This window comes from Protobothrops mucrosquamatus, unplaced genomic scaffold (genome assembly GCF_001527695.2).
Source record: "Protobothrops mucrosquamatus isolate PMUCROS unplaced genomic scaffold, P.Mucros_1.0 scaffold_203, whole genome shotgun sequence".
Lineage (NCBI taxonomy): Eukaryota > Metazoa > Chordata > Lepidosauria > Squamata > Viperidae > Protobothrops > Protobothrops mucrosquamatus.
Window position 1 is genome coordinate 541,430 of NW_015386279.1, and position 26,307 is coordinate 567,736.

Below are 26,307 nucleotides of genomic sequence, written 5' to 3' on the forward strand. Positions count from 1 at the left end.
AGAAAACAACATTGGTCAGCACTAGAAAAGTATTCTTCTTAACTTATGCAAGCAGATGCTGATAAGATGCTCCTCTGCCATACAAATAGCAAACATGAAATAAAAATGTGCTTATGCTTAAATGCCATATTTTATCATGGAAGTGACTGTACTTATTGTAGCAATGTAAATACAGTCTTTCTATTTGTTCTACAATTGCCCAATGTGAAGAATGCACCTCCATGCAGCTACTTGAGGTTGGATGAATAGAATATCATGCTTTGGATGCCCCATTCAATAGATCTGATGCAATATGGCTAACTAAGGCTGATGCCTTAAGAACTGCTGTGTAAAGATAATGAATCCCTAAATAAAAACTCTTAGAATGATTTGGCCCCATTTTAGAATCTGTAATTAAATGATGTGACATTCTAATATTCTTTTTATTTTGCTCAAGATATATTGTAGGAATGGTTAAAATATATAAAAGAAAAATGAAATTAAATGAATCAAGTTAACAGAACAAAAATGGTATACTTTTCAGAAATATGTGTATTGGTTTTCCATGGTTATTTAACAATTCTTATTTTATTGTAAATTGAAATGCCATAAGCTTATTCAACTCAATATCCATCTAATTGTCTTTGAATAAACATTCCAATCATTTCTAGCCAATCAGAATTATTATGCTAGACAGGAGAAGAGTGTTTTACCTAAATTCTGTGTTTTTCTTAATTGGAAGGACTCATTCATTTATTACTGTTTATGTGATAGGTTTATAATTCCTACAACAACAGATGCTGGTAAACTACAATAGATATCATGTGTAAAACATCAGACCTATATTTAAACACTATTGTATAGTTAAGCATTTCTATATACTGGAGATAGGATATAAAGCCAAAAAACAGTAATTAGTTAATACCCACTACCAAAATTCAAAGTGGACTGATACATGCCGTATTTGGTATAAATAAAATCTCACACTATAATCAACCAAAAGTTTAATTTAGAAATGTTCAGCTATCATTCTCAATATGTGGGTTTGAGAATTGTATTTCGACAATGAAGAAAGCAATATATATATATATATATCTTGAATGAATATAATCATTTCTATATTTTCAGAAAGCTTTATATTACAGCGTAATATGCCAGGGATATCAGAAAGTAAACAGACATTGATTCCTGTAGCTCAAATACACTAGATTGTTCTACACCTAGAAGTAAAGTAGATTAAATTCCACACATAAACATAGTCAATTCCATAGCTCCTACCAAATGCCATTTTGTTTTCCAGTTTAAAACCTGGGTTGAGTTTACTTATTACTCAGGCTACTGCAGAATATTGAACTGAGAAGAGTATCTATGCGATCAAGTGATTGACTTACAGTACACAAGTGAATAAGAATACCCGATATTTATGTCTCAGTATTTATAAGTATCGCTTAGAATCCCATTAATATTTTTTTCAGATTATACGTGCATCACTACAGATGCTCACTTTAGATTCTGGCTGCATACAATTAAGAAGAATAAATAGCTAAATAAAGCGCATAAAGGGAAGCTGTGGTTGGATGACAAAAATGATAGGTTTACAGTAGTAGGACAGGATCTCCAAAAATGTAGCAATGTGTTTGTTCATATTAAATAAATTTTATTTTTTTTCCCAGCAGCATCTACAGTATCTGGTAAGTATTGTTCTTCTACTAATGAAATTGATTCAATGCCACAATTTTTCTTTAAAGATATGAACCTTCTGAAGTAGGTACAGAAGAAAGGACATTGCAAAATATACACACTTCATTTTTTCCTCTTAGCATTGAGAAATATGACCAGGTTAAAGGGTTGGGAATGAATTACTTTCATTCAGATGCTGCCAACATAAATGGGAAAACAATTGTTTCATATTAAGCAGATTACAAAATTCAAACATTCAGTTCTTTTCCTCCTGCCTTCTACTTTCTAAATACATCAAATTCATGAGCTTGTAACCCAGGCTAAAAAGATTTCAAGATCAATTGCTGGTTATGTGAGTTACAGAAGGAATATTTCAGTTTAGATGAAGGAAGGGGGGGAAAGGAAGATTCAATAATATTTCCTCTGCATTTGTTGTCAGTTATGGAATCAGCAACACACATCCTAATCCATCATTTCCTTTACTAGACTTGGCACACAGAACCTGTACTCTCACTTCTCTCCTGCCTGGGTTGATCATATATATTTCTTAAGTACATATTTCTTACCTTCTTAAGTACATATTTTTTACCACCTGAAATTTTCAGGAGAATAGTAAAGATAGCTTGATTGTGTTTGCCATCAGGAAGTGTTGAGCTTGATCATCATTTAACAGAAGGCTTATCCATTAAATAAAATAAAGGTAGGCAAGGAGTTAAAAATTTAAAGGGTGAGGAAAATATATTCTGTCTATTCTAATTCTCCCAAGTAACCAATGGCTGCAGATTAAAATTCTTATCTTATTTTCTTCCATAAACATAATTAATCACAAACCAAACATCTGAGTAACAATGCATGGGGGATGAATAATGTGATTTTTTTCCCCCGTGAGTTACAAAGATGCCACTTCAAATTTATTTATTTTATTAATTTATTTTAGATTAAAACAATTATTCCTAAAAATACAAACAGTAGAGGAGAGATTAGATTGAAGATCTGGTCAATCAGTGGGACCAGAGGTTTTACCTTTTAAGCTTTTGGATTCGTGTGGAGCCCGTCCTGAGGGAACTTCTCTCACACCACATTCTGTTAGAGAGACGTCCCCTGAGGATGGGCTCCAGCATGAGTCCAAAATCTCAGAAGACTAAACCTCTGGTCCCAGTGATCAATCCTAAGACACGTACACTTTCCTTCATTCATGAGAGAGTAAATTAATCAAAATACTAGAGCAATCTTAAGATATCCCTGGTCCCCTGGGACCTTAGGCCTGATAACAAAGCCAGGTCTTGAGGGAGTTGTGGAAAAAAAGGGGGGATGGAGCTAACTTCACTTCAGGGGGGAAATGTTTCATTAACATGCTCCATGGCCAAAAAGGCCCATCTCCTAGAATCTGCCAGATTTAAGTCCCTAATAGACAGGATCCGAAGCATGCCCTTTCTTCCAGATCTAATGGAATGAGCAGATGTAGTTGGGGAGATAACCTTAGATAACCGTACTAAGACACGAAGTACTTTAAAACCAGCACCTTGAAGTGGTCCCGGAAGAAAACTGGCAACAATCCAGCTCATGGAGCACAGGGGTGACATGTGCTGTTCTGGGAGCACACATAACCACCCATGCTACCAGTTGAAGCTTCCAGATACTTTTCAAGGGCAACCACATGTAGAATGCATTACAACAGTCTGATCTAGATGTTACTAAAGTGAATGTGTCTGTGAGCAGAGTTTCCTGGATTCTACCACAGATGTATTTGTGCAAGTCTTCAAAGCTTTTAGTGTTTTGCTGATGATTGACTAGCAGGGACAATTTTAGTGAAGAGAAATTTATGCTGCCCTTCTAATAGTTTACTCCCTAAAGGTCAGGTACATACACACACACAAATACACAAATACCATAATATGACCAAACTATTCCAAGACACAATTTCCACCACATTTGAGGTTATGGCAAAACAATTCATCTTTATCTTTTTCATCTTCTTTTTAAAGGAATAACTGTCATGCCAAGTGAACTTTCAGCAACAGGTAAGTAGAACAGCTACATAACATAATCCATAAAATTAGTTTTGGCTATGCCAGCCTTATAGAATAAAAGAAACAAAATGTCTCCGCAAGCAACTGACATGCAACTATCCACAAGGTGTATGTGAGCTTCATTTGCAAATTTTTAATTTGTTAAAAGTACCTATTGCAGAATGCCTCGAATTTTCTTGCTTCCAGACATTTTTATTTCACCAGTCTTTTACTGAGTTGCCAATAGCATGAATTTCAAGACAGGCAAGTCAAATGCAGCTAATGTAGGCAATATTATAAGACGTGCAAGATCTTTGATGAATATAATGATGCCTAATGCTCGGTCTTCACAGAAAATAAAACAGGAAAAGGCGCACTTTTACTTCTTATAGCTGTGCCCTAATGATTTCATTGTATTATATTTTGGTCTATGTCAACTTTCTGCTTGTGCTGATTATCATGAGACCAAAACGACCAAGATTGTAAGGCATAAGAAACAATAAAATTTTAAAAAAAGAAAAGAAAAATGAAATTAAAAAAAAACCCATTGTGCTTATAGGAGCAGCTTCAGATAATAGCGCAGCCGGTAGTTATATTTTTGCTAAGAGATATTAGATATGGTATATTTCATTAAATATATACAGAAATCAAAGTAATAATCAATTAATATTAAATTCACAATTCTTAAATTAAGCTAAAGTATAAATTTTCACAATAAAATTTATAGAGTTGTACAATAGATATTATGTAATTTAATATGTTATGAAATATGACATTTTACTGTTTTTGTTTGATAGCTGAAGCTGGATGTGGCGGGATGTTTTCAGATGCCCACGGCTCATTTTTTGGCCCATATTATCTTGGAGAAAATAGAAATCTAAAGTGTGTCTGGACAATTAACTCCCCTGAGCACTATCCAATGAGACTAATGCTTAATTACATAAAGTAAGCATTTTCTTTTCAAATATCACTCAGTCATTTTAGTTCCTATCATTTCATTGGCCTTTTTGCATGAAAGGGGAACCAAGAGTGTTTTTCTCCAATGATGTTCTGTTGTCTGGTCCATGATTATTTTTGTCTCCTTTTTCTTATTCAGCTTAGATTGTGCTACTGAATATATTGCTGTCTATAATGGAGAACCAGATAGGTCAACTCTACTTAAGAAAATATGCGAAGGAGAAACAACACTATACTCTTATTCGGGCATGATGACCTTGGTAGTATACAGACATTCCAATACAGAAGGTCAAGGCTTCATTGCATTTTATGATGTAGGAGGTAAGCATGCTGCTTATTCTGTTTAATGAAAAGAGGGATGAGGGGTGACATGATAGCAGTGTTCCAATATCTCAGGTGTTGCCACAAAGAAGAGGGAATCAAGCTATTCTCCAAAGCACCTGAAGGCAGGACAAGAAGCAGTGGATGAAAACTAATGAAGGAGAGAACCAACCTAGAACTAAGGAGAAATTTCCTGACAGTAAAAATGATTAATCAATTGAATGACTTGCCTCCAGAAGTTGTGGATGCTCCAACACTGGAGGTTTTAAGAAAAGATTGGACAACTATTTGTCTGAAATGGTATAGGGTTTCCTGCCTGAGTAGTGGGTTGGACTAGAAAATCTCCATGGTCCCTTCCAAGTCCATTATTCTGTTATTCTGATACTTGTTGCTGTGTTTTTCCTACCATGGGATATTTTTGCTGACATTTTACTTCACCATAGATGTCTTTCTCTGCTAATCTCAGAAATCAGAATTCTGAGTTGTGATTTCAGATTTAGATTTGTTATCCCTTTGAGATAAGCACCAGTCCAGAATTAAGTTCCATGGAAAGAAATTACATAAAGATATAAACTCACCCTATCTTAGTTTGGGAAGGCTGCCCATTTTTCAGAACTGTATAAATAGTCAAAGGTGTTGCCAGAATTTATGTCATACAGAATGCTTTTCAAATATAGAGCATTTTTTTTCTATTTTTGCTTCCTTCTAGTTAGGACTAGAAGGGGATTTGGGAACGAGCTTTTTAGCAATACTCCTTCCTCCTTTGATAGCATGTACTCAGGACTTTGCCACCTCTGGGGACCGTAAGAGAGGGAAGTGTGCAAGCAACAAGAGAATATTCTGGCTTCTTCTATAGTCCTTTCTCAACTCTCACATTTTGGCAAGGAAGAGTAGACTTGTTGAACTTTCTAGAGCAAGAATGTGCAAGCCACAGCCCGGAGCCTCCTTCAGTTCCAGAGCTCTTAATCCATTCCATTGTGAACGTCTGGACATATATAACCTCCTTGGTCTTCTTCAGTTGAAGATGGTGCACAGGAAATGACTTTCCCATAGGAGGCTATGCCACACATTTACTAGATGTATATTGTAAGATGGCTTCAACACTAACAATATTATGTTATTGCTCAGATTGTTAAAATAAATGGACTGCTTACAAAGTTCACACAGCTGCTCTGAAAAATGTTTCCAGTTGTCTCAGCCCAAAGGTTCATGCCAAATCACCAAATTATTGGTGAATCCAGAGGAAATGTTGCATGTTCCTGTAGATGCACACTTAGACAGAGACATCTTTCTGCATTTGGTTCAGTCTAATTTTATATTAGCACTGGGCCTTTTTCAAATACTTTGCACACAAAGCAAAGCATCCAAAATCCAATATTACTGTTATTTCTGAGAAGAATTCTTGGGCTCATTAGTCCTTAAAACAAGCAAAACATAATTACAATTCAGTGTGACCTGAAGCTGTAGGATTGTAAGATGTATTCTGGTGGGCCACAGCAATGACAAGGAGATCCTCCCCTAGTTTGCTTTCTGGCTAAATTCTCCATGACAAAGTTTTATAAATGGCTACCCAATAATCATTTTGTGAGACTGCCCATGATACAATCTCAATCTGCAGATATGCTGCAATCAGCCATAGAAACATAGAAAACTGATGGCAGAAAAAGACCTAGTGGTTCATGCAGTCTACATTTGAAGGGTTTTTGTTTTGTTTTGTTTCTATTTATGTATTGTTTAAAAATTATTATTTTTACCTTCATCAAGATTACCTTCATTATGTAGAATCGCATGTGTGTCTCATCAAAGGAATCTTATAAATCTTTAAACTGAAAGTGGCTTCCTTTGTTTCTTTTTAGCCTTATAAAGTTCTTGTTTCAAATGGACAGGAATGTTTTCACAATCTATCTATGACAATTGTGGTCATTTTGAAATTATTTTAATCAGTACAATCGTTCTGTCCTTTCGAGCTGTGTTTTTCACCTTGACAACTTTAAGATGTCTGGACATCAACCCCCAGAATTCCTCAGCCAGCATGCTAAAGCCCAGATAACTTAAAGTACCTAAGGTTTAGAACTGAGAAGACAATGAATGGGAAGAAGCTTCTAGGGTTATTGGTAGGAAAAACAGTAGAAAAGCAGAGAAAACCACTGAGATTTATTTACTTATTTGTATCTCATCTTTATTATCTTTTTTACAAATAATTCATAACTGTTAACTAAAGATATTGGGCAAAGATTAATAGATTTTTTTTCTTATCAGCGGCTTTCACAACTCCATTGCCAAGAGTTGAACTCACAAGTAAGTTTGTACTCTCAATCTATAGTTTTCCAAGAGGTTTAAAAAATTATTGTTTGCAAATAATAAGTAAACTAAACTAAATAATCAACTAAATAATAATAGAACTACTATGGCAAAAGAAAGCAAAGGTAGTACCAATAGTAATAGATGCAATCCCAAAACAACTGGAACACCATTTGAACACCATCAGCACTGACAAATTCATCATCAGTCAATTGCAAAAAAGCAGCTTTACTTGGAACAACATACATCCTGCAACAATATATGCAACACAATCAAACATCCACATCTGCCTATCCCAGGTCCTTGGAAAGGACTTGAAAGGTGGTTAAAAATGCCAAATCCAGGCTACCTGTGCAATGGATCATAAATTGTCATGTTTACTCTTTGCTCAGGAATTAAGAACAATTTATACAATTCAAGAGGGTTACATTAAAATAAGATAGACATTCAAGCTTAGTCCAGAGATTTCAACAATATTACCAAACTCTAAATGCTATAAATAGTTTATCTTGTTTCTGGGAACTTCAGTCCCATTTCATTTGGAGAAATCCATGTTAGGAAAGTCTCCCATTTTACTCTGAGGTGTAAATAAGTTTTAACTGCCAAGCATTTACTGTGCAGGTATATGTGCTCAGGTGTCTATTTCAGGATCAATCATTTTTCATTATTCCAATCCCAAAACAAAATCACATATGGAAAGTGTTGTGTATTATTTGGTGGGAATGTTCTAAACTGGGGAATGTAAGTGACCATATTACTGCCTTTGTTATTTTATTCTTCTCTTCTTCCTTCCATTCTGCCTTTACACTGACCCTCATGATGGCTTTGAGAAAATTCAGTTCACTATCACATTTTAGTTGTAATCACACCAGATTTTAATGACAGGTTATAATAGTATCGACAATTAATACGAGTAATATCATTTACATATAATTTTATTTAATTTTATTTTCTGAACAGCTCATCCTGAAGAAACAAGTGGTAAGTTCCATAACCCCCTTTTCATGTCTTAAAGCCAACTTTTTCTGGTCAGCTACTCTGTGTGAGTGATTTAAATTACTGATTAAAAAACACCCTCATAGAAGAAATCCTAGAGTATTCCTTTCCTCAAAATCAGAAACAGTTAGTTGGATATTAAACCACAGAATATTAATTCAATATTCAGTAGTGAAAAAGTATTTTTTTTCTTAACAATAACAATAGTACTTAGACTTATATACCGCCCTATAGTGTTTTACAGCATCTCTGGGAGGTTTAGAAAAGTCAGCATTATTTGCATATTGCCCTCAACAATCTGGGTCCTCATTTTACAATCTTGTAGGATGGAAGGCTGAGTTAACATTCATTTTACTTTTCTTTATTGTTTGCTGGATATGAATTGCATTTGGTTCTCTTGTTATGTGAATGCATGGGTGGATCTGGAAGGGCATCAAACCTTGCTTCTATGTGAAGATATCCCTCGTTGGTTTGGCATTTTCCTGGAAGCAACCAAGTGGCAAATGTGTGGCACGCTCATTTCTCATTTTCTACTTCTCTTTATACCAAAGCAGATCATCTTCTGATAGCTAAGAAAATATAATTACTCTACAGAGTAATTCTATGTCTAGAATCTGAAGCTGTTCGTCTCATAGTATGCATAAGGTTCTGCTGTTTTAAATCCTGGTCCTAATTAATCATAAATAAGAAATCTATAACCCACATGACCCTTTTGGATAATTTTCAGTCATCCTGGAGGAAGGGCATTACCTAACCTTACATCCTGTACTTGCTCACTGCAATATTTGATCTTATTTGGTCATTAGAAATGAAGCAGATCTTTAATACTGATCTTCCAAATGACCTGAGCACACCTCTTTCCCCTTCTTTTTAATGATATTGATTCTATAGAAAATTATTCACAGCACCTTCCCAACAACTATCTCAATCTCTGGGAGCACATGGGAAACTTTGTTTTTCCATGCGTGTTAAGAAAGACATAAATACATGAAATATTGAATATGCCTCTTCCTTTTGGAAGCCACACGTGTCTCATATGCTGCCCATTCTAAATGACTTGGTGATTGGCTATTTGATAATTGGCTAATTACTGATTGTCAAATTCCATGAGTAGGTCAGAACAGGAGAAAGCTCTCTATGGGAGCACACTTGTCTCCAGAAATTTCTAGAAAGGTAGATTTTCCCCCTAGCCATTGCTTTTTAGGAATTAATAATTTAGGTTCCCCCTTAAAAACAGGCTTTAAAAGTATGTGCACGTGTGTGTGGATATATTGTGTATGTATAGAAACAGTTAATTCGATCAGAAAAAAAATAGGATTTGTTTATTACCTTTTTGGTGTTCTCTGTAGTTATATGTATTATCTACAGAGAGCTGATTTCTGACTGTAAATAGATGATGACGATAATTCTAAATCTAATAAAGAGACAGTTATTCTAGTTTTTATAAATTATTCACTGAAATATATGACTGGATAAATGGAATAGTGATAAAATCAACACAGTGTCATTTAAATATCCTTTCTTTATGAACAGGTTTGATGGAAACAACTTTTGGTGAGCAGCCAACTTCTTTTTTCCATTCCAAACCTGAAACTTTCTAATAAACTTACATGCATCAGTGATAGGTTTCATAACTTCCAACTGGATTTCTTTTTTAAAAATAATAATAATAATTAGCTTAATTAACATTAGCCTTTCTACATCTAGAAGTTCAGGGAAAGTATTGGCTCCATACCTGTGGCTGTCATCTCAAAGACTAATCTAGCCATCACTGATAAGAGGATAGATCATTGAGGAAAAAAGACTTCATTGAGTCATGACAGTGGTTGTTTCGTATTATAAACATTTAAATCTCTAGTATGCAAAGATCCTTCCTTAGTAACTAAGTGATCATGTATAAGCAGATTACTACAAAAGATACTTGAATATGAGCAAGCAGTATCCATCCGCCACCAAAAAAGCTAATACAATCAATCCTGGGTTGTATAAACAGTGGCATAGAATCAAGATCATGTGAAGTATTAGTACCTTTATAAATCCTAGTAAGACCACACCTGGAATACTGCAATCAATTTTGGTCACCATACTACAAAAAAGATGTTGAGACTTTTGAAAAAGTTCAGAGAAGAGCAACTAAGATGATCAAAGACCTAAAACACATGAAGAATGACTGCAGGACTTCGGTTTGGCTAGTCTAAAGAAAAGAAGAAACAGAGGTGACATGATAGCAGTGTTCCAGTATTTGAGGGGCTGTCACAAAGAAGAGAGGGTCAAATTATTCTCCAAAACACTAGAGGGCAGGACAAGAAACAATGGTTGGAAATTGATCAAAGAGAGAATCAATTAAAGAAATTAAGGAGAAACTTCCTAACAGTGAGGATAATTAACCAGTGGAATAGCTTGCCTTCAGAAATCGTGGGTGTTCCATCACTGGAGGTTTTTAAGAAGAGACTAGACAGTCCCTTGTCTGAAATGGTATCAGTACTCCTGCTTGAGTAGGGGGCTGGACTAGAAGACCTCCAAGGTCCCTTCCAGCTCTGTTCTATTCTATATTCTGTATCCCTGTAGTGTCATGTTGGGGAGTCAGGTAGATTTCACTTAGTGTATTCATTTCTTGCCTGGCTTCACTGTTATCCCACAAATATGTTCTGACTCTTTTTGTGTATTTTTTAGCTCCACCTACTCCAGCTCAACCTGATATCAAAACAATCAGACCAAAAGTGACCTCTGGTAAGAAAATTCACACTTTTATATTCTACAACCATGCCCTAATGAGTGATCAAAAATGTAGCCCAGTAATTGATTGTTATATTTACATCACTTATTGCATTTCATGTGACCAGGATCAGTGGAAGGAACATCTGGGGATTTAGTAAAAGTATCAAAAGAGAGAAATATTCACTAGAAAATCAGCATCAGAAATCTGTGAAATAAATAACTTTAATTCCAATTTTGTTAGTTTATCAGAATATAAAAGAAAATAAAAATAACAGGAAAATAGAGGACGTGAAAGGGAAACAGAAAAAAGCATCTTTTTAGCTCAGTAGAAATAATAACATTACAACCTCAACTTTTGCTTTTATACTTTAATATACACTTGCCATATAACAACACAACTATCTAATTAACAAAACCCAAAATCAAAGTTTTATTTTTTCCATCTCAAGCACAAAATCCAGAAGCAGTTTCCAAGTAGAAACAAAATTAGATGTGTTCTTTTCTTTGAATAAAGCAGTCAATTTAACCACCTTTACTTTTTTCCTTGTTGTGGGAAGTAATATATATTTCTATTTTCATTTATTAATTTTAATAAACTGTTATCATTTATATTAACTATACTCTTAACTATACTCTTTCAAATTATTTAACCTTAAAGGGACAACCCTTTTTTTACATTCATTTTAAAACTGTAAACTTTTCTTTAAAAATATTTCTAAAGTCAATGAATTCTAGTACATTTTTTAAAAAAACTTCTTCTTAACATACATACTTTCAAATTCACTTTTAATAATATTTTATAAACTTTAGGAATTACTCAAGCATTAGTGAAAGACAGAAAAATCCCATTTTCAAAGCCACTTTATAGACACAAATCCATACATTAGAACTTTCTTTCGATTAGATATAACAGACTAGTAAAAATTCATCCTAATTCCAATTAGCTCATTCAATTTAAGTCATTCTCTCAAGCTTGTCCTCATAGAATAAAATTATTTCTTCTCTGGAATAACTGTCAAGCAATTATAAACTTCTCTTTTTCTCAAGGGATTCTCAACCTTGATAGTATCCATGAAGACAAAGTTCCATAGTTGTTTTTTGAGAATTGTAGATTTACTTGGAACTCTTCTTTCAATTACGCTGGAAGACATGTATTTAAACGATCATCATAACAGAAATTAGTACCAGATTTATATTCCAAAAATTGTAGTTATATCCTTTGCATTGTCAGGTACTTGAGAAATTGCTTCAATGATTTGGTAACTTTCTTTATATAATAGCATTTCTGAATTACTCATCTTTTCCCCAATTATTTGAGTAGTTTGTTCCTCTTGCTTTTATAACGTTGTTAGAACATAATTGATCTATAAAGTGAATTATTTTATTTAAATATTTCTGGAGCAGTCTCTGGAAATCTGATACAGTCCATATTTTTTCATGCTCTTAGCTCCCTCTTGTGGGCAAGGAGTAATTTTTTTATACATCAATTTTAATGCTTCCTGGCCAATCAGAATTCATACAAATTGAAAAACTTCAGCCACCCACAACTAAACAATCCAAAGGTACAGATTACATAAAAATAATAAAATAAAACCAAATATTTTTATACTCTTATGTTTTCCGTCAAAGTTTTTTTGTTGTTTTTTTTTAAAAAGTACTCCATTCTTCCTTCTTTTAACTTGCCTCTAGCAGCCCCCTTCCTTGTTTACCAGTAAGAAAGTCTCAAAAAATAGTGCAGAACTTAAAAAAGCTATAAAAGGCTTTGACTGCAAAGAACGTCTTTTAGCTTAATAAAGATAATAATCCTACAAACTGATTAAGAAGTAAAATGCACAACTTATTGTCTGTTTAAAAATAAATTCCAAAATGGCTGCTTTTCAACAGCAAAGTGATTGCAGCCCTGCCTCCCTCCATCTGAAGGTGTCACCAGCTGCTTCAAAGCACAGCTCCTGATACTTCCTGCAGACTTGTATGGAGGATCTTGTGGGGTGATTCTAGGAGTATCCCTAACCTATGAGAGTCATATAAATTAAGGGAACATGGTTCCCTCATTAGTAGTTGAAGAAGTCTTGGTCCAGAGGAAACCTCACCAGACTGGTCAGTCGGCCATTTCAGGAGGTTCTGAAACAAATGACTAAAGTTATATCTGACAGCATCCATATTTTGCATCATCTAATACTTTTTCGGCACTACTGTATTCTCAAATCATAATCATAAGATAATCATAAATTATCTTATTCATGTTTGTCCAATAAATTAAGAGTATTATATGGACCTAGAAAAGGGTACATTAAAATAGATATACCTTAGCTGTAAATAGAGAGATCTGGTTTCTGACTGTAAATAGATGATGAAAATGATTCTAAATCTGATAAAGAGACAGTTATTCTAGTTTTTGTTCATTATATACTGAAACATATGACTGGATAAATAGAAGAATAATATGAAAAATAAATCAATAGGACTGATATTTAAATTTATTTTCTTTATGAACAGGTCTTATTGAAGAGTCTTAATGAATAACGTCTTAATGAATAACCAACTTCTTTTTTTTCCATTCCAAAATTGAAACTTTCTAATCAACTATTATGCATCAATGATGGGTATCATAACTTCCAATTGGATTATTTTTTTAAAAAAATAGCTTTTTCAGTGTTGATCTTTCTACATATAGAAGTTCAGTGAAACTATTGGCTCCAAGGCTATGGCTATTAACGCACCACCTGCTCCGAATCCGACCGGACACTGGTAAAGTCCCATTTAAGGACTTACCTAGTGGTCATAAGAGCAGCGAAACGAAACTATTTCTCCGCTCTTATCGCGTCTGCAGGTAACTGATCTGCTGCCCTGTTTAGGGTGTCCTGCTCCCTCCTTCATCAGAGGGTTCGGGACGCCCCTTTGCAGGGTCGGGCAGAGGAATTTGGGTGTTACCTGCATGACAAAATCGATCAGATCCGGGCCGGGTTAGCCTCCGATTGAACTAGTTCAGACGGGCCAATGGAGGCAGGTCTTGAGTCCACTTTTTGGGAAGAGTTTGATCCTGTGACTCCTGAGGACATGGACAGGATGCTGGGACGGCTGAACACCACCAAATGTCTACTGGACCCGTGTCCCTCCTGGCTGGTACTGGCCTCCCGGGAGGTTACACGAGGCTGGCTCCAGGGAATCGTCAACGCTTCTTTGAGTGAGGGGTTCTTGCTGGCCGCCCTGAAAGAGGCGGTGGTGAGGCCCCTCCTCAAGAAGCCCTCCCTGGACCCGGCTGTTTTGGCTACCGTCCTGTCTCCAACCTTCGCTTTCTTGCGAAGGTTGTCGAGAGTGTGGTGGCACGACAGCTCCCTCAGCACCTGGAAGAAACTGTCTATCTAGACTTGCACCAGTCCGGCTTCCGGCCTGGGCACAGCACGGAAACGGCATTGGTCGCGTTGGTTGATGATCTCTGGAGGGCTTAGGATAGAGGCTGTTCCTCTATTCTGGTCCTGTTAGACCTCTCAGCGGCTTTTTTTTTTTTTTTTTTTTTTTTTTTTTTTTTTTTTTTTTTTTTTTTTTTTTTTTTTTTTTTTCAATATAAATTTTTTTATTATTTTTCATCATAGAAAAAAACATCACAAATATTACACAATACTGTAAGAAAACCCACCCCCCACCCCCCCGGACTTCCCAAACCTAATCCCAGGATAATATTCAAATATAAGTAAAAAAATATTAATATCTCTAACTCCACAAAGTATATTATTCTACATGAGTAGGTAAAATATAAAAGAAAAAAAAAAAAAGCAAATTTACTAAAAACTTAAATTATATTCCTCCACTCTATGCTTCTTTTAGATATAAACAATCCNCCTTGAGGTGCACCTGGAGGCTCCAGCTAGTTCAGAATGCGGCCGCGCGGGGGATTTTGGGGGCCTCTAGATACTCCCATGTAACACCTCTCCTGCGCGAGCTGCACTGGCTGCCTGTGGCCTTCCGGGTGCGCTTCAAGGTGTTAGTAACAACCTTTAAAGCGCTCCATGGCAATGGACCTAGGTATTTGCAAGACCGTCTCCTACCAAATACCTCCCTTCGACCAGTCCGCTCCCACAGAGAGGGCCTCCTTAGGGTGCCGTCGGCCAGTCAATGCTGGCTGGCGACCCCCAGGGGGAGAGCCTTCTCTGTGGCAGCTCCTGCCCTCTGGAATGACCTACCCCTGACATACGTACAACTGCGGACCTGCGCCTCTTTCGCTGAGCCTTGAAAACCCATCTATTCCATGCGGCCGGCGTGGCGTAGTTCTGATTGTGTTTTGGTAGGGGCTTTTATATGGGGTATTTTAGAGCAGGCTTTTTATTCAATATTTATTGTGATTTTTATTATCGCCTGTTCACCGCCCTGAGTCCCGTAAGGGAGATAGGGCAGTATATAAATTTAAATAATTAATAAATAAATAAATAAATAGACTACTGTAGCCATTGTTGTTTGAGGATACATCACTGAGGAAAAAAGACTTCATTAAGTCATGACAGAGGCTGTTTCATATTATAAACATTGTAAATGTCTAGTGTGCAAAATCCTTCTTTAGTAAGTGGACATATATAACCACTTTACTACTAAAGATATCATCAACAGTGTCATGCTGGGGAGTAAGGTAGTTCCCTTACTTTATACACTTTATTTCATGCCTGGCTTCATTGTTATTATCTCAAAATATGTTCTGACCCATTTTTTTAGCTCCACCTACTCCAACGCAACCTGGTATCAAAACAACTACCACAGCAACCACACCAGAAGTGGTCCCTGGTAAGAAATTTCATACTTTTATTTTCTATAACCATGCATTCATGAGTGATCAAAAATGTAGTCCAGTAATTGATTTTTATATTCACATCACTTATTGCATTTCATGTGTTAAGGATCAATGGAAGAAACATGTAGGGAGCCTGTGGAGGGGGGGGGGCTATAAGCCACCTAGAGAGGCAATTCTGAATCAAATGAGAGAAGATTAACAATATTCTATGAATCAATGTCAGAATTCAATAAAATAGATAACTAAAGTTATACCTGACAACAGACATTTTGTATCTTCCCATACTTTTTTAGCACTAAAGTATTATCAAATAATAATCATAAAATAATCATAAACTATTTTATTCAATTTTTGTTCAAATAAAATTCAAATACAAAACAATATATTACAATAGATGTACCAAAGCTTCTTCAAGACAGAGAATTATATACTTGTCGTGAACCTTCCTTATTTAATTTTGAATACACACATGCACATATACAGATACATATATATACACACACACATATATTACACATACATACACATACACATATACATACACACAAACATAGTATGTGTGTATATAATTAGTGAAATTTTCCTTCCCCAAAGTATAACATTGAAAGGAAAGTTTATATGTATATAAGTACAAAATCATATTTCAGTCACAAATATGAAGATATATCAATAAAGAAAATGAACTTTATGGTAATTTAAGATGGTTATGGGCTAGTATTAATTCTACAAATACTAGTATAGAAATACTGTTAGAAATGTCCACATAAATATAATATGGAACAGGTTAAATGGTTTGTCTCTGTCTATTTTACCCCTTCAGCGTTAGNTCTGAAATAAGAACAGGACAAGAGATCCCCAAAGATATATCTTTTGCTGCTTCTACACTAAAGGAAAAAGAATGGATTCTTGTGACTCACCCAGAGTTGTGCCCACATGCTGTTGGTTGACAGACCTCTTCCAGGTTCAGTTCAAGGAGTTGTTCATGACCTATCAAGTCTTAATAGGCACAGGGCCATGATATTTGAGGGAACATCTTTCTCTGTTGCATCTACCCATACCACGTGGTCTGGCAGAAAAGGCACGTTTTGGGTCTCCTCTATTAAGGAGTAATCACTTGATGAGGTCTGGTCATGCTGTGCATGGCGCCCATTCTTTGGAATATTGTCCCCCCTCCCAGAGATTAGATTGGCCCCAATCTTATTGGCCTTATAGAAGACTCTCAACTTGTCATGATCCTTGGACCTGGAGCCTGCTAAATGTGTTTGTTGAGAGTGAAGCATGAATTATAGACTCCTGGTGATTATGTTCTTTATGGTTTAAATCAGGTTGTTAATAGTTTTATACCTCTTTTTTGTGGTTTTATTTTTATTTTATTTGGTCTTATTTTTGTTTAAAGTCTTTGAGTTGCCCAGAGTGACAAATGTGAGATTGGCAGATATGTATATTGAATTAAATAATTAGTGAAAAAGAGATATGTGCATTTTCCCGTGCAACCATCTGAATAGAAATTAAAAGTAGAGCTTTGGTAACATGAAAGTATCAGTTAACTGATTCTTAACTAACCCTGTCCTATGCAAAATTTCACAAATTCTCTGTATCTTTGAAGTTTCAGGTGCCTCATTATTTCCAGTTTCCCATTCAAATGCATGGATTCTGTTTCATTTTTCTCAGATGAATCTGTAAGACTGGTCAATGGTAAAAACAGCTGTGAGGGACGTGTTGAAGTCTTACGCAATGGATTGTGGGGGACCGTCTGTGATGATTCCTGGGATCGAAAGGATGCAACAGTCGTGTGCAAGCAGCTTGGTTGTGGACGCGCTATCACAGCATATGCAAGAGCTTACTTTGGTCAGGGCTCAGGAAATATAACTATGGATGATGTAAATTGTAGAGGGAATGAGGACAGATTGGAGGAATGTACTCATAAAGGATGGTATCTCCATAATTGCAACCATGGAGAAGATGCTGGTGTCAAGTGCTCAGGTATCTTCTGTAGTCTGAAATATAAGAAAATATTTTTAAAAATGCAATATGTTTACATGTTTTCCTTATAATGGAACAGGTTTAATGTTACAGATATTTTCAAAAATGTTATACATATCTTCAAATAAAGGAAAAAAATCACTTCCTAGGCAACAAAGATGATTAGGGGACTGGAGGCTAAAGCATATAAGGAACGGCTGCTGGAATTGGATATGTCTAGTTTAATTAAGAGAAGGACGAGGGGGACATGATAGCAGTGTTCCAATATCTCAGGGGCTGCCACAAAGAAGAAGGAGTCAAACTATTCTCTAAAGCGCCTGAAGGACAAGAAGCAACGGATGGAAACTAATTAAGGAGAGAAGCAACCTAGAACTACGAAGAAACTTCCTGACAGTTAGAACAATTAACCAGTGGAACAACCTGCCTCCAGAAGTGGTGAATGCTCCAACACTGGAAGTTTTTAAGAAGAGACTGGACAGCCATTTGTCCGAAATGGTATAGGGTTTCCTGCCTGAGCAGGGGGTTGGAGTAGATGACCTCCCAGGTCTCTTCCAACTTTATTATTATTATTATTATTATTATTATTATTATTATTATTATTATTATTATTATTATTATTATTGTTGTTGTTGTTGTTGTTGTTGTTGTTGTTGTTGTTATTGTTATTGTTATTGTTATTTTTATTTTTATTGTTGTTGTTGTTGTTATTATTATTATTATTATTATTATTATTATTATTATTATGCTAAATACATCCAGTTTGACATCTATAATGTTCCTCAAACAGAATATTAAGCCACAGGTTGTGAGGATTAGGCTTGTTATAATGAATGAGAATTAGGACACTTTTGTCAAAGACGATTCATGAAAAACTATTGTATCTTTTTAAAAAATAAATATTAGTTTTGTGGTGAGAACGCAATAGATACAGTATACATGCCCAAGTGCTATTATTAAGTAGCTTGACAGTTGGCCAAATGACTGTATCAAAAGAAGACTCATGGATGACTCAAGCTTGGAGGGGAGGTCTTGAGTGCCACAGAGCTCTCTTCCCTTTATTTATCAATATTTTAATCAATGACCTGGTTGCAGGAGTTGTGTAAACTCTAATACATTTTTACAGATGAATAAGACTAATTTCATTTAGCAGGTATAATGATCTCTTTTTGCCACCAATATTAGTCCCCCTGTATTTATTCATTCCATTGCTTGATTAACTTTGTTTTCTTAACAGGTTATTCTACACCTGCTCCTCCGGTGATAACGACAACCCCTGGTAAGTCTGCATCTGAGAGCCTCATTTGTCAATCAGAGAAATGGCTTTTGACGTTCTCTGCATTATTCACATTGCACATTATACATTTTGTAATAACAAATTATTCATTTCAGTCAATTCCCATTAATAATTGTAATTAATCACATACTGACGCTGGAGAAACAAGGCAGAGTGTTTACCTAAAGAAAGCTGCCCATTAAGCCCCGGAAATAGCAAAAGCATGAGAAAGAAGCTGAGAATGGCTTTCTTCAGCTAGCATCTGAAGGAATGAAAGAGGGCAAAACTCAGTCAGGCCTTGAAGACTGATGTCAGCCCTATAGGATAAAGCAGATTAAGAAACCAATTGGGACTGTAGTGCTATTCGCTGTATTAACAGATTCTTGAAAGCCTGACGAGGATGTCTCTCCTTCTCTCTCTTATTATACTGAATTAGGGATAAATCAATATTACCTTTTTTCTCATCTTTTTAAAGTTTCAAAAGCTTAAAGGATGTTTTTGTTTATGTAACTGTCACTGTCATGTCTGTGGCTCTCCACACTTCATTTTTATAGGCAGTCTTTGACTTACAACCACAACTGAGCCCAAAATTTCTGTTGTTATGTGAGACATTTGCTAAATGACTTTTGCCCCATTTTATGACTTTCTTGCCACACTTGTTAAGTGAATCTGGCTTCCCCATTGACTTTGCTTGTCAGAAGGTCGCAAAAGGTGATCACATGACCTTGGGACAATGCAACGGTCATAAGTATGAACCAGTTGTCAAGCATCTGAATTTTGATCACATGATCATGGGGAAGCTGCAAAGATCGTAACTGTGAAAAATGGTTATAAATCACTTTGAACGGTCACTAAATGAATTGTTATAAATCGAGGATTACCTGTACTTGTATATGCAAGTTATTGGCTGGCTACTTAATTTTCATCGAAACCATGAAACCTGATCATTTTAGCTTTTTTCTACCAAAAGCTAAAGATACTTCTGCAGTCATCAGTAATAAGTCTGCATCCCAACGTTCATTCAAATATATCTATATCCAATTTTTCCAGTATTTATATCCAATATATCCAATGTTAGCTAAATTTGGGAAGCACGTGGAGATTACATTATGATCATGCACATCCAATGGGGTACAGGTCCTTCGATCATAACGTAATATCCACATGTTTCCCAAATTCAGTAAATGGAGGATTGCAGCCATCTTTTTCTCATTTCAGCTATGAGCAGAAGTTCTTAGTCTTATATGGTCAAATGCTGCTTTTTGTTTCTGGGAACATCTTTCTGCTTTTGTATTGCTAAGTATAAAAATGGAATCTGCAGAAAGTTCTATGTAAAATCATCTTAATTAGAGCAGAGAGGAAAAAGATGTATATGTATACAGAAGGCAATTGTATCCAACCGTCTCTACAAGTCTTCCCAATTAAACAGTTATTATTACGGTTATTATCCTTTAGTCCTCTTATAATTGAATAACAACTTGAGAAACAGTACAAATGCTGTCCTAAAATCCTAGTTTGTGAAACAAAATGAAATTACGATGAAAATAGGTATGAAACCTGTTTAGTAAGGGTAGGGCAAATGTGCATAATCAAAATATATATATATTTAGTTATGTCTTTGCATATTGTAAAACAGTTGTCGATAGTATTCCCCAAATCTGACTATATTGGGCTTTTTTCAGCTACTTTGCTTCATATGTTTATGGATATCACTTTGTGTGCTATTTCTTTTTTAAAAAAAATATAAAACATTGCACTACCCTTGCCTTACAGATTTCCCTAATTAATTCAGTTTAAAAGTAAAATAATATGTTGGTGAAGTTGCCTCTATTGCATTTTTCCAAATTCTCAGACATTTAACTTTTTTTTATGAAACACCACCCTGGAAAGTAATTCTTGGCCTTATTTCCTATAACAAAAAGAAATTAACAGAGATTGGTAGCAGGGGAAATAGTTTTTAAAATCTACTAAGTTTCATGTGCACAATATTTGGCTTTGTGTTGTCTAGCAAATCAGTGTGGAGGCCAATTCACAAAAGCTTATGGATCCTTCTCTGGATCTTATTATTCTGGAAGCCACATCAATGAGACCTGTGTCTGGATAATTCGCGTGAGGGCCTTTGAACGCATCAATATTAAGTTCAATTCTATAAGGTAAGTTGAAAGATTCTTTTAACTTGTTCCTTCTATATACTTAATAAATGTGTTTTTGAGTTTGTAACCCACTAATATATTCTTGGTGTATATCAGCAACAATTATTATTCAAGAGTAAGTCAGACTGGGTTAACAGGCATGATATACATTTGGGATGACTAAAACTAAGCAATCAATTCAACACTTAACTGAATTCAACATACTTCCACTGAAATAATGTCTTTACAATTTTACAATAAATATGCCCCTTAAAAGAAACTCTTAAGTATTCCTTTTTGGCTTACATGATTATTTCTTTCTTTAAATGATTTAACATAATTTGGTGTACAGGTAGTCCTTGTTTTTTTACAATCACAATTGGGACCAGACTGTATGTTGTTAAGCAAGGCCATTGTTAAGTGGCCTTGCTTAACAATTTTATAATTTTTTTTTGCCACAGTTGTTAAACAAATCATTGCAATTAAGTGAATCACATGGTCATTAAATGAAACCATCTTCACCCATTTACTTTGCTTGTTGGAAGCTGGCTGGGAAGATTGAATATGGTAATTACGTGACCCCAGCGGGACACTGCAGTTGTCAAAAAATACATGCCGGTTGCCAAGTGCCTAAATTTGGATCACATGATGCTGAATATTGCAACAGATGCAAATCCAAGGACCAATCATAAGTTCCTTTTTTCAGTGCCATTGTAACTTTGAATGGTGGCTAAACGAATGGTTGTAAGCTGAGGCTACTTGTAGTGGTTAAGGCATCAGGCTAAAGACTGGGAAACCGTGAGTTCTAGTCCTGCCTTAGGCACAAAGCCAGCTGGGTGACCTTTGGTCAGTCATTTTCTCTCAGTTCTAGAAAGGAAGTAGTGAAAAAAAAATCACTGACAAGGTTTGCCAAGAAAACAACAGGGATTTATCCAGGCACTCACAGAGAATCAGATGTGGTCGAATGGAAGAAAAAAAATGATGGCATAATAAATGATAAGGAGTCAAATCTTTATCTATTTCTGTACAGCCTGGACTGTGATAAAGAAAGTATTGAGATTTATGATGGACTCCAATATAGTTCATCTCCAATTGGAAGAATTTGTTCTGCTGCCTATCTCAACTATACCTTTTCATCAACTTCCAACATAATGACAATAGTTTTGCATAGAGATTCAGATTATTCAGGAAATGGATTCTTTGCTCATTACTACTCTGTTCCAGCAGGTAAGGATATTTATGTAATTCATTTAAGTTGTATCCTGTTAATGATGTGAGTTAGGGATTCAGTATTATTTTAAAGAAACTTCTATTTAGTTTTATACTGTGTAGGGCCATTGGTTCATATGAATATGGCACTGTTTCAGCAGCCTATCTTCATAAATGAAATAACCTTTACCGTCTTTGAACTTTCTGAAATTGAATGATATTTAAATAAATGAAACAAAATAAAAACACAACAATATAACAATAATACAATAAATTGGAAATGGCATTAGATCCAACAGAGCAGAACACCACTCCTTATCACTCATATAATATTTAGACTGGGAGAATCAACAATGTTTTAGGATGGAGCTAGACTAGTGGCTGTGTAACAGTTGTATCTTCACAAACAAGAGAGGTGGTACAATAGAACAGATTCTCTTTAGTTGTGTCACATAATATATTCAAAGTGCTTAGAGAAATGCTTAGAGGAAGTTCAAAAATAGGTAAATGGGATGCAGACATTACTTTCAAGCCATTTAGAATTTCAAAAGTAAACCTTAAAGTAAGTATTCAGTACAACTCTTTCAGCACTGATATAATCAGTGGTGGGATTCAGCCAGTGTGCACCAGTTCGGCAGAACCGGTGGCTAATTTTTTGTTGCCCAGGCCCAGAATGGACATCCAGAAGTGGCATCCACACAGAGAACTGGTTGTTCACATATTTGAATCCCACCACTGGATATAATCCAGTTTGGTTGTACTCGTTTGTTCAATAACTGTACTGATTGTATTTCAATAGAAGCCTCACCATATGTAATCCAATCTCATATGTTCAGGTCACTCAACCTTTGTTCTCCCCATTTGACCCATCGCTTCTAAGAGATTTCAGATTTGGTTCCAAAGCAGCCAATCACTACTTGCCTGTTGGGCCTTGCCACCAGATGACTGATGCAAAGGCCAGAGGGAGGTGGGAAAGAGGGTGGGGATACAGCTACACTATCTTCCCCTGTGCCATGCAACCTATGGGATTCTGGGAAGTATAGTTGGAAGGCGCAGTAGTGCTGAAGTGGCCACAACTTCTCCAGGGGCCTTAGCATTCTGTAAGTTAGCCCATATGAGTTACCTCGGTTCAATAACTGTTGCCCTATACTTTCCAATTTCACCCAATTAAGATTACAGACCCAAGAGTTTTAGTAGTATATAGATTGAACAAAAGTAATTATCATCATGTTTAATTGTTTTATATTGTATTCACAGAACCGATACCTACTACACCAACTACTGCTCCTAAAGCTACGAGTAAGATATTATTCTTTTTCTTTGATATTGTTTAGTTGATGAGTTGTAAAGAGTTAAGCAGGTCACTGGAGATCACAGGTTATCTAAGTTATCTAGGAATAAGCCCCCAAATGTTCTACAAGTATTGTGGCAGGAAGGTAGGAGGATTTGAATCCACTACATGATATGAATCAAGCATGTTTATTTGCTTTGTAAAAAATATGGGTTAGAGATGATGAATTTCCCCCCCATCCCCTCAATTTGGATCAAAGTAGCAGCAGGCATAGTAGAATAAAGGTTTCTCTTTGTTTTCTCTTAAAGACTCATTCATGAATTACTACTGTCATATTTAGTGTGTTTTCAAAATGCCAGAATCCTGCATTTCATAGTCATTTGACTAAGAAGTATTTTCTACTCTGCAAGGGATTGTAAACCTAAGATTTAAAAAGATTTTTTTAAAAAGATTTAAAAATATTATGCTTTCACCATTTATATGTCTAAATCAAGCAACAGATTAAAGTTTAATAGTACTATTAGATAGTACAGCAATCATGAATATCATTTTGAATAAACTTCAGCATTAACCTAATCAAGTAATTCTATTCAAAGACCAATGTTGGTATAATTGCTTAATAATTTAATGAATATTTAATTTCAAATGAGCTTTCCTGATTTCCTAATTTTAAGTAAATCTTTCAGTCCTCTTTAAACTGAATTTAGATAATAGGCTTACTCCTTTTTCCTACTTTAGAGTCTACCTTTGAAATTTAGAATGAGAAATGTAGAAGTGCAGAAGTTTGAACATCTGTCTTAGCAGCCCCTGAAATCTTCATTTTTCCCTCAGGAAATCTTGCATTTATTTCCTTTTCATAGTTCCTATAGATTATAATACCATAGTATATGTCAAGTTGACCGTAGTGTGCACTCTGATTCTTGATCCAGATTTATGGAATTTCTTGATTGCATGTAAACTTGTGAAGGCAAGTTTACAAAATCCTAAATCAATAAAAAAGAAAAAGAAAGCTAGTTAAACATTTTAATATTCTCCTTGTCATTATGATGTTAGAAAAAGGTCTGTCGGCTATTGTAAATTGAACAGTTAAACCACCAGTTTGATGAAGATGTTTACTTTTGTTATATTTTCAGTTTCCCAGTTTGCGTTACAATTGCAAGAATTGTAGTTTTTCTTTTTTAGGATCTCAGTTATAAAATATATTTGTAAGAATCTGAAGAGTCCTGGAATCATATATGTACATAACTGGTCTGCGGTTTAACAGATTATGACCGAAGAGGTTGGATCATACGACCCTGATATCTAACTCCTTCCAAATTCGTGCTGTAAATGGGAAACTGTGTTAATACTTTTCTATCATCCCTACTTCAACACCGTACTATTTTGTCAAATAAAGAATCAAAACTAACCTTGAATTATATAATACTATTATGTTATGATTCGAACATAACAGTACAAACTGATACACAAAGAAGTGAATTCAGTTAGGACTCATCTAACATTATTTTGATTATATAGAACATAAGCATTTATAAAAAGAGTTGTTTAGCTTCCAGAGAGAAGTGGAATTTGACATTCTAGGTACAGTTTCACTGAAACCAATTTGTTGTTTTAAGGCTTGTGATCTTCCATTTTTTTAGTTTACTTTTTTAGTTCAAAGGTCCATGAGTGTACTTCTGATCAACTTCTTTTACTGACATTAAGTATTCCAAAAATTGATCGATGATTGGGTGGTTTGTATTACTGACCTGTGAATATAACACATACACAAATTGACTTCTCTCTCCCTTTTACTGCATATTCCTGAAAAGGATAAGATGGAGTTATTTTGTAATTGTTTCTGTTAAACCCACTTTTCTATGTGTTATTTTATCTGGATGCTTCTACCCTCAGGGAAAGTGAAAGTCTCCTTTGCTGGCTAAGTAGAAGAGATATTTCTTAATTAGTTGATCTGGTCCCAAAGCAGATTCATGAATTAAAATAATACTAATAATTAGATGTATTTGCATTTTGCTTAACGTTTCTGTTTTATTATTTAGGGCTTTTGTGTTCTGATGGACACATGAGTGCATGGATCAGCATACCTTTTCTCCATTCAGCCGGTTATAATGCATCGCAAGTTTACCTGAACTCTTCAGATAGAGAATGTTCAGCTCAAATCAGAGGCGATTATGTTTACTTTAATATATCATTCTATGGTTGTAACACAGAGATAAGGGTGAGAATTAATTGTTGTTGTTAAAACTAATAATTATCTGCTTTGTCGCTCTTCCTGTCTTAACTATTATTATAAGAAAATTTACTCTGGTTTTGGATTTAAAAAGAACTAATGTTATGTTTATCAACAATACAAAATGTGACTTCCGGTTGGATCCCGGCGCCGATGGCGGCTTTTCTCCGAACCGTCCACCCTGAGGACGTGTAAGAGCCGCAGGAACAGCGTCTAACAATACAAAATGTAACTTTAAAGTTAATTTCAGATCTTGGGTTTGAGAAGTTCTGCTTAACTTTAAATACATTAACTGGAACCAATATTACAATTAAAATAAAAAAGGGAATTTTGGAAAGGAGAAAAAAAATTGATATCCTTATGTCTTTGAGACTGACTTCCTATTTCATCATCTGAGTTGTGGAAGAGCCAGGGTTGTGGCTACTGAAATGATTGTAATGGGTAACAT

General features: G+C 35.3%; 2 protein-coding genes across 2 annotated transcripts in view; both read left to right on the forward strand.

Moving 5' to 3' along the window:
* Positions 1-1,660: 1,660 nt before the first annotated feature.
* Positions 1,661-17,202, forward strand: LOC107296539 (putative DMBT1-like protein). The gene is made up of 10 exons (XM_015825874.1): positions 1,661-1,670; positions 3,645-3,680; positions 4,466-4,613; positions 4,765-4,946; positions 7,206-7,244; positions 8,208-8,228; positions 9,777-9,797; positions 10,917-10,973; positions 15,666-15,734; positions 17,138-17,202. The coding sequence occupies exons 2-10, from the start codon at positions 3,656-3,658 to the stop codon at positions 17,200-17,202; spliced, it is 627 nt and encodes a 208-aa protein (XP_015681360.1). The 5' UTR covers positions 1,661-1,670; positions 3,645-3,655.
* Positions 17,203-17,241: 39 nt separating this feature from the next.
* Positions 17,242-26,307, forward strand: part of LOC107296551 (deleted in malignant brain tumors 1 protein) — a gene marked incomplete at its 3' end in the record, with an annotated part of 51,232 nt that continues 42,166 nt past the window's right edge. Inside the window, exons 1-6 of the mRNA XM_029286122.1 lie at positions 17,242-17,724; positions 18,959-19,000; positions 21,006-21,150; positions 22,160-22,356; positions 23,596-23,637; positions 25,669-25,847. Coding sequence (XP_029141955.1) covers positions 17,388-17,724; positions 18,959-19,000; positions 21,006-21,150; positions 22,160-22,356; positions 23,596-23,637; positions 25,669-25,847 — 942 coding nt within the window. The remainder of the gene's footprint in view (positions 17,725-18,958; positions 19,001-21,005; positions 21,151-22,159; positions 22,357-23,595; positions 23,638-25,668; positions 25,848-26,307) is intronic.

What these genes read in the sequence shown, in the direction of transcription:
- LOC107296539 (XM_015825874.1), top strand. Translation starts at nt 3,656, where the DNA reads ATGCCAAGTGAACTTTCAGCAACAG. An exon ending in TTTGATGGAAACAACTTTTG is followed by an intron (nt 9,798 to 10,916) that starts GTGAGCAGCCAA and finishes TGTATTTTTTAG; the next exon opens with CTCCACCTACTCCAGCTCAA. An exon ending in CAGACCAAAAGTGACCTCTG is followed by an intron (nt 10,974 to 15,665) that starts GTAAGAAAATTC and finishes CCATTTTTTTAG; the next exon opens with CTCCACCTACTCCAACGCAA.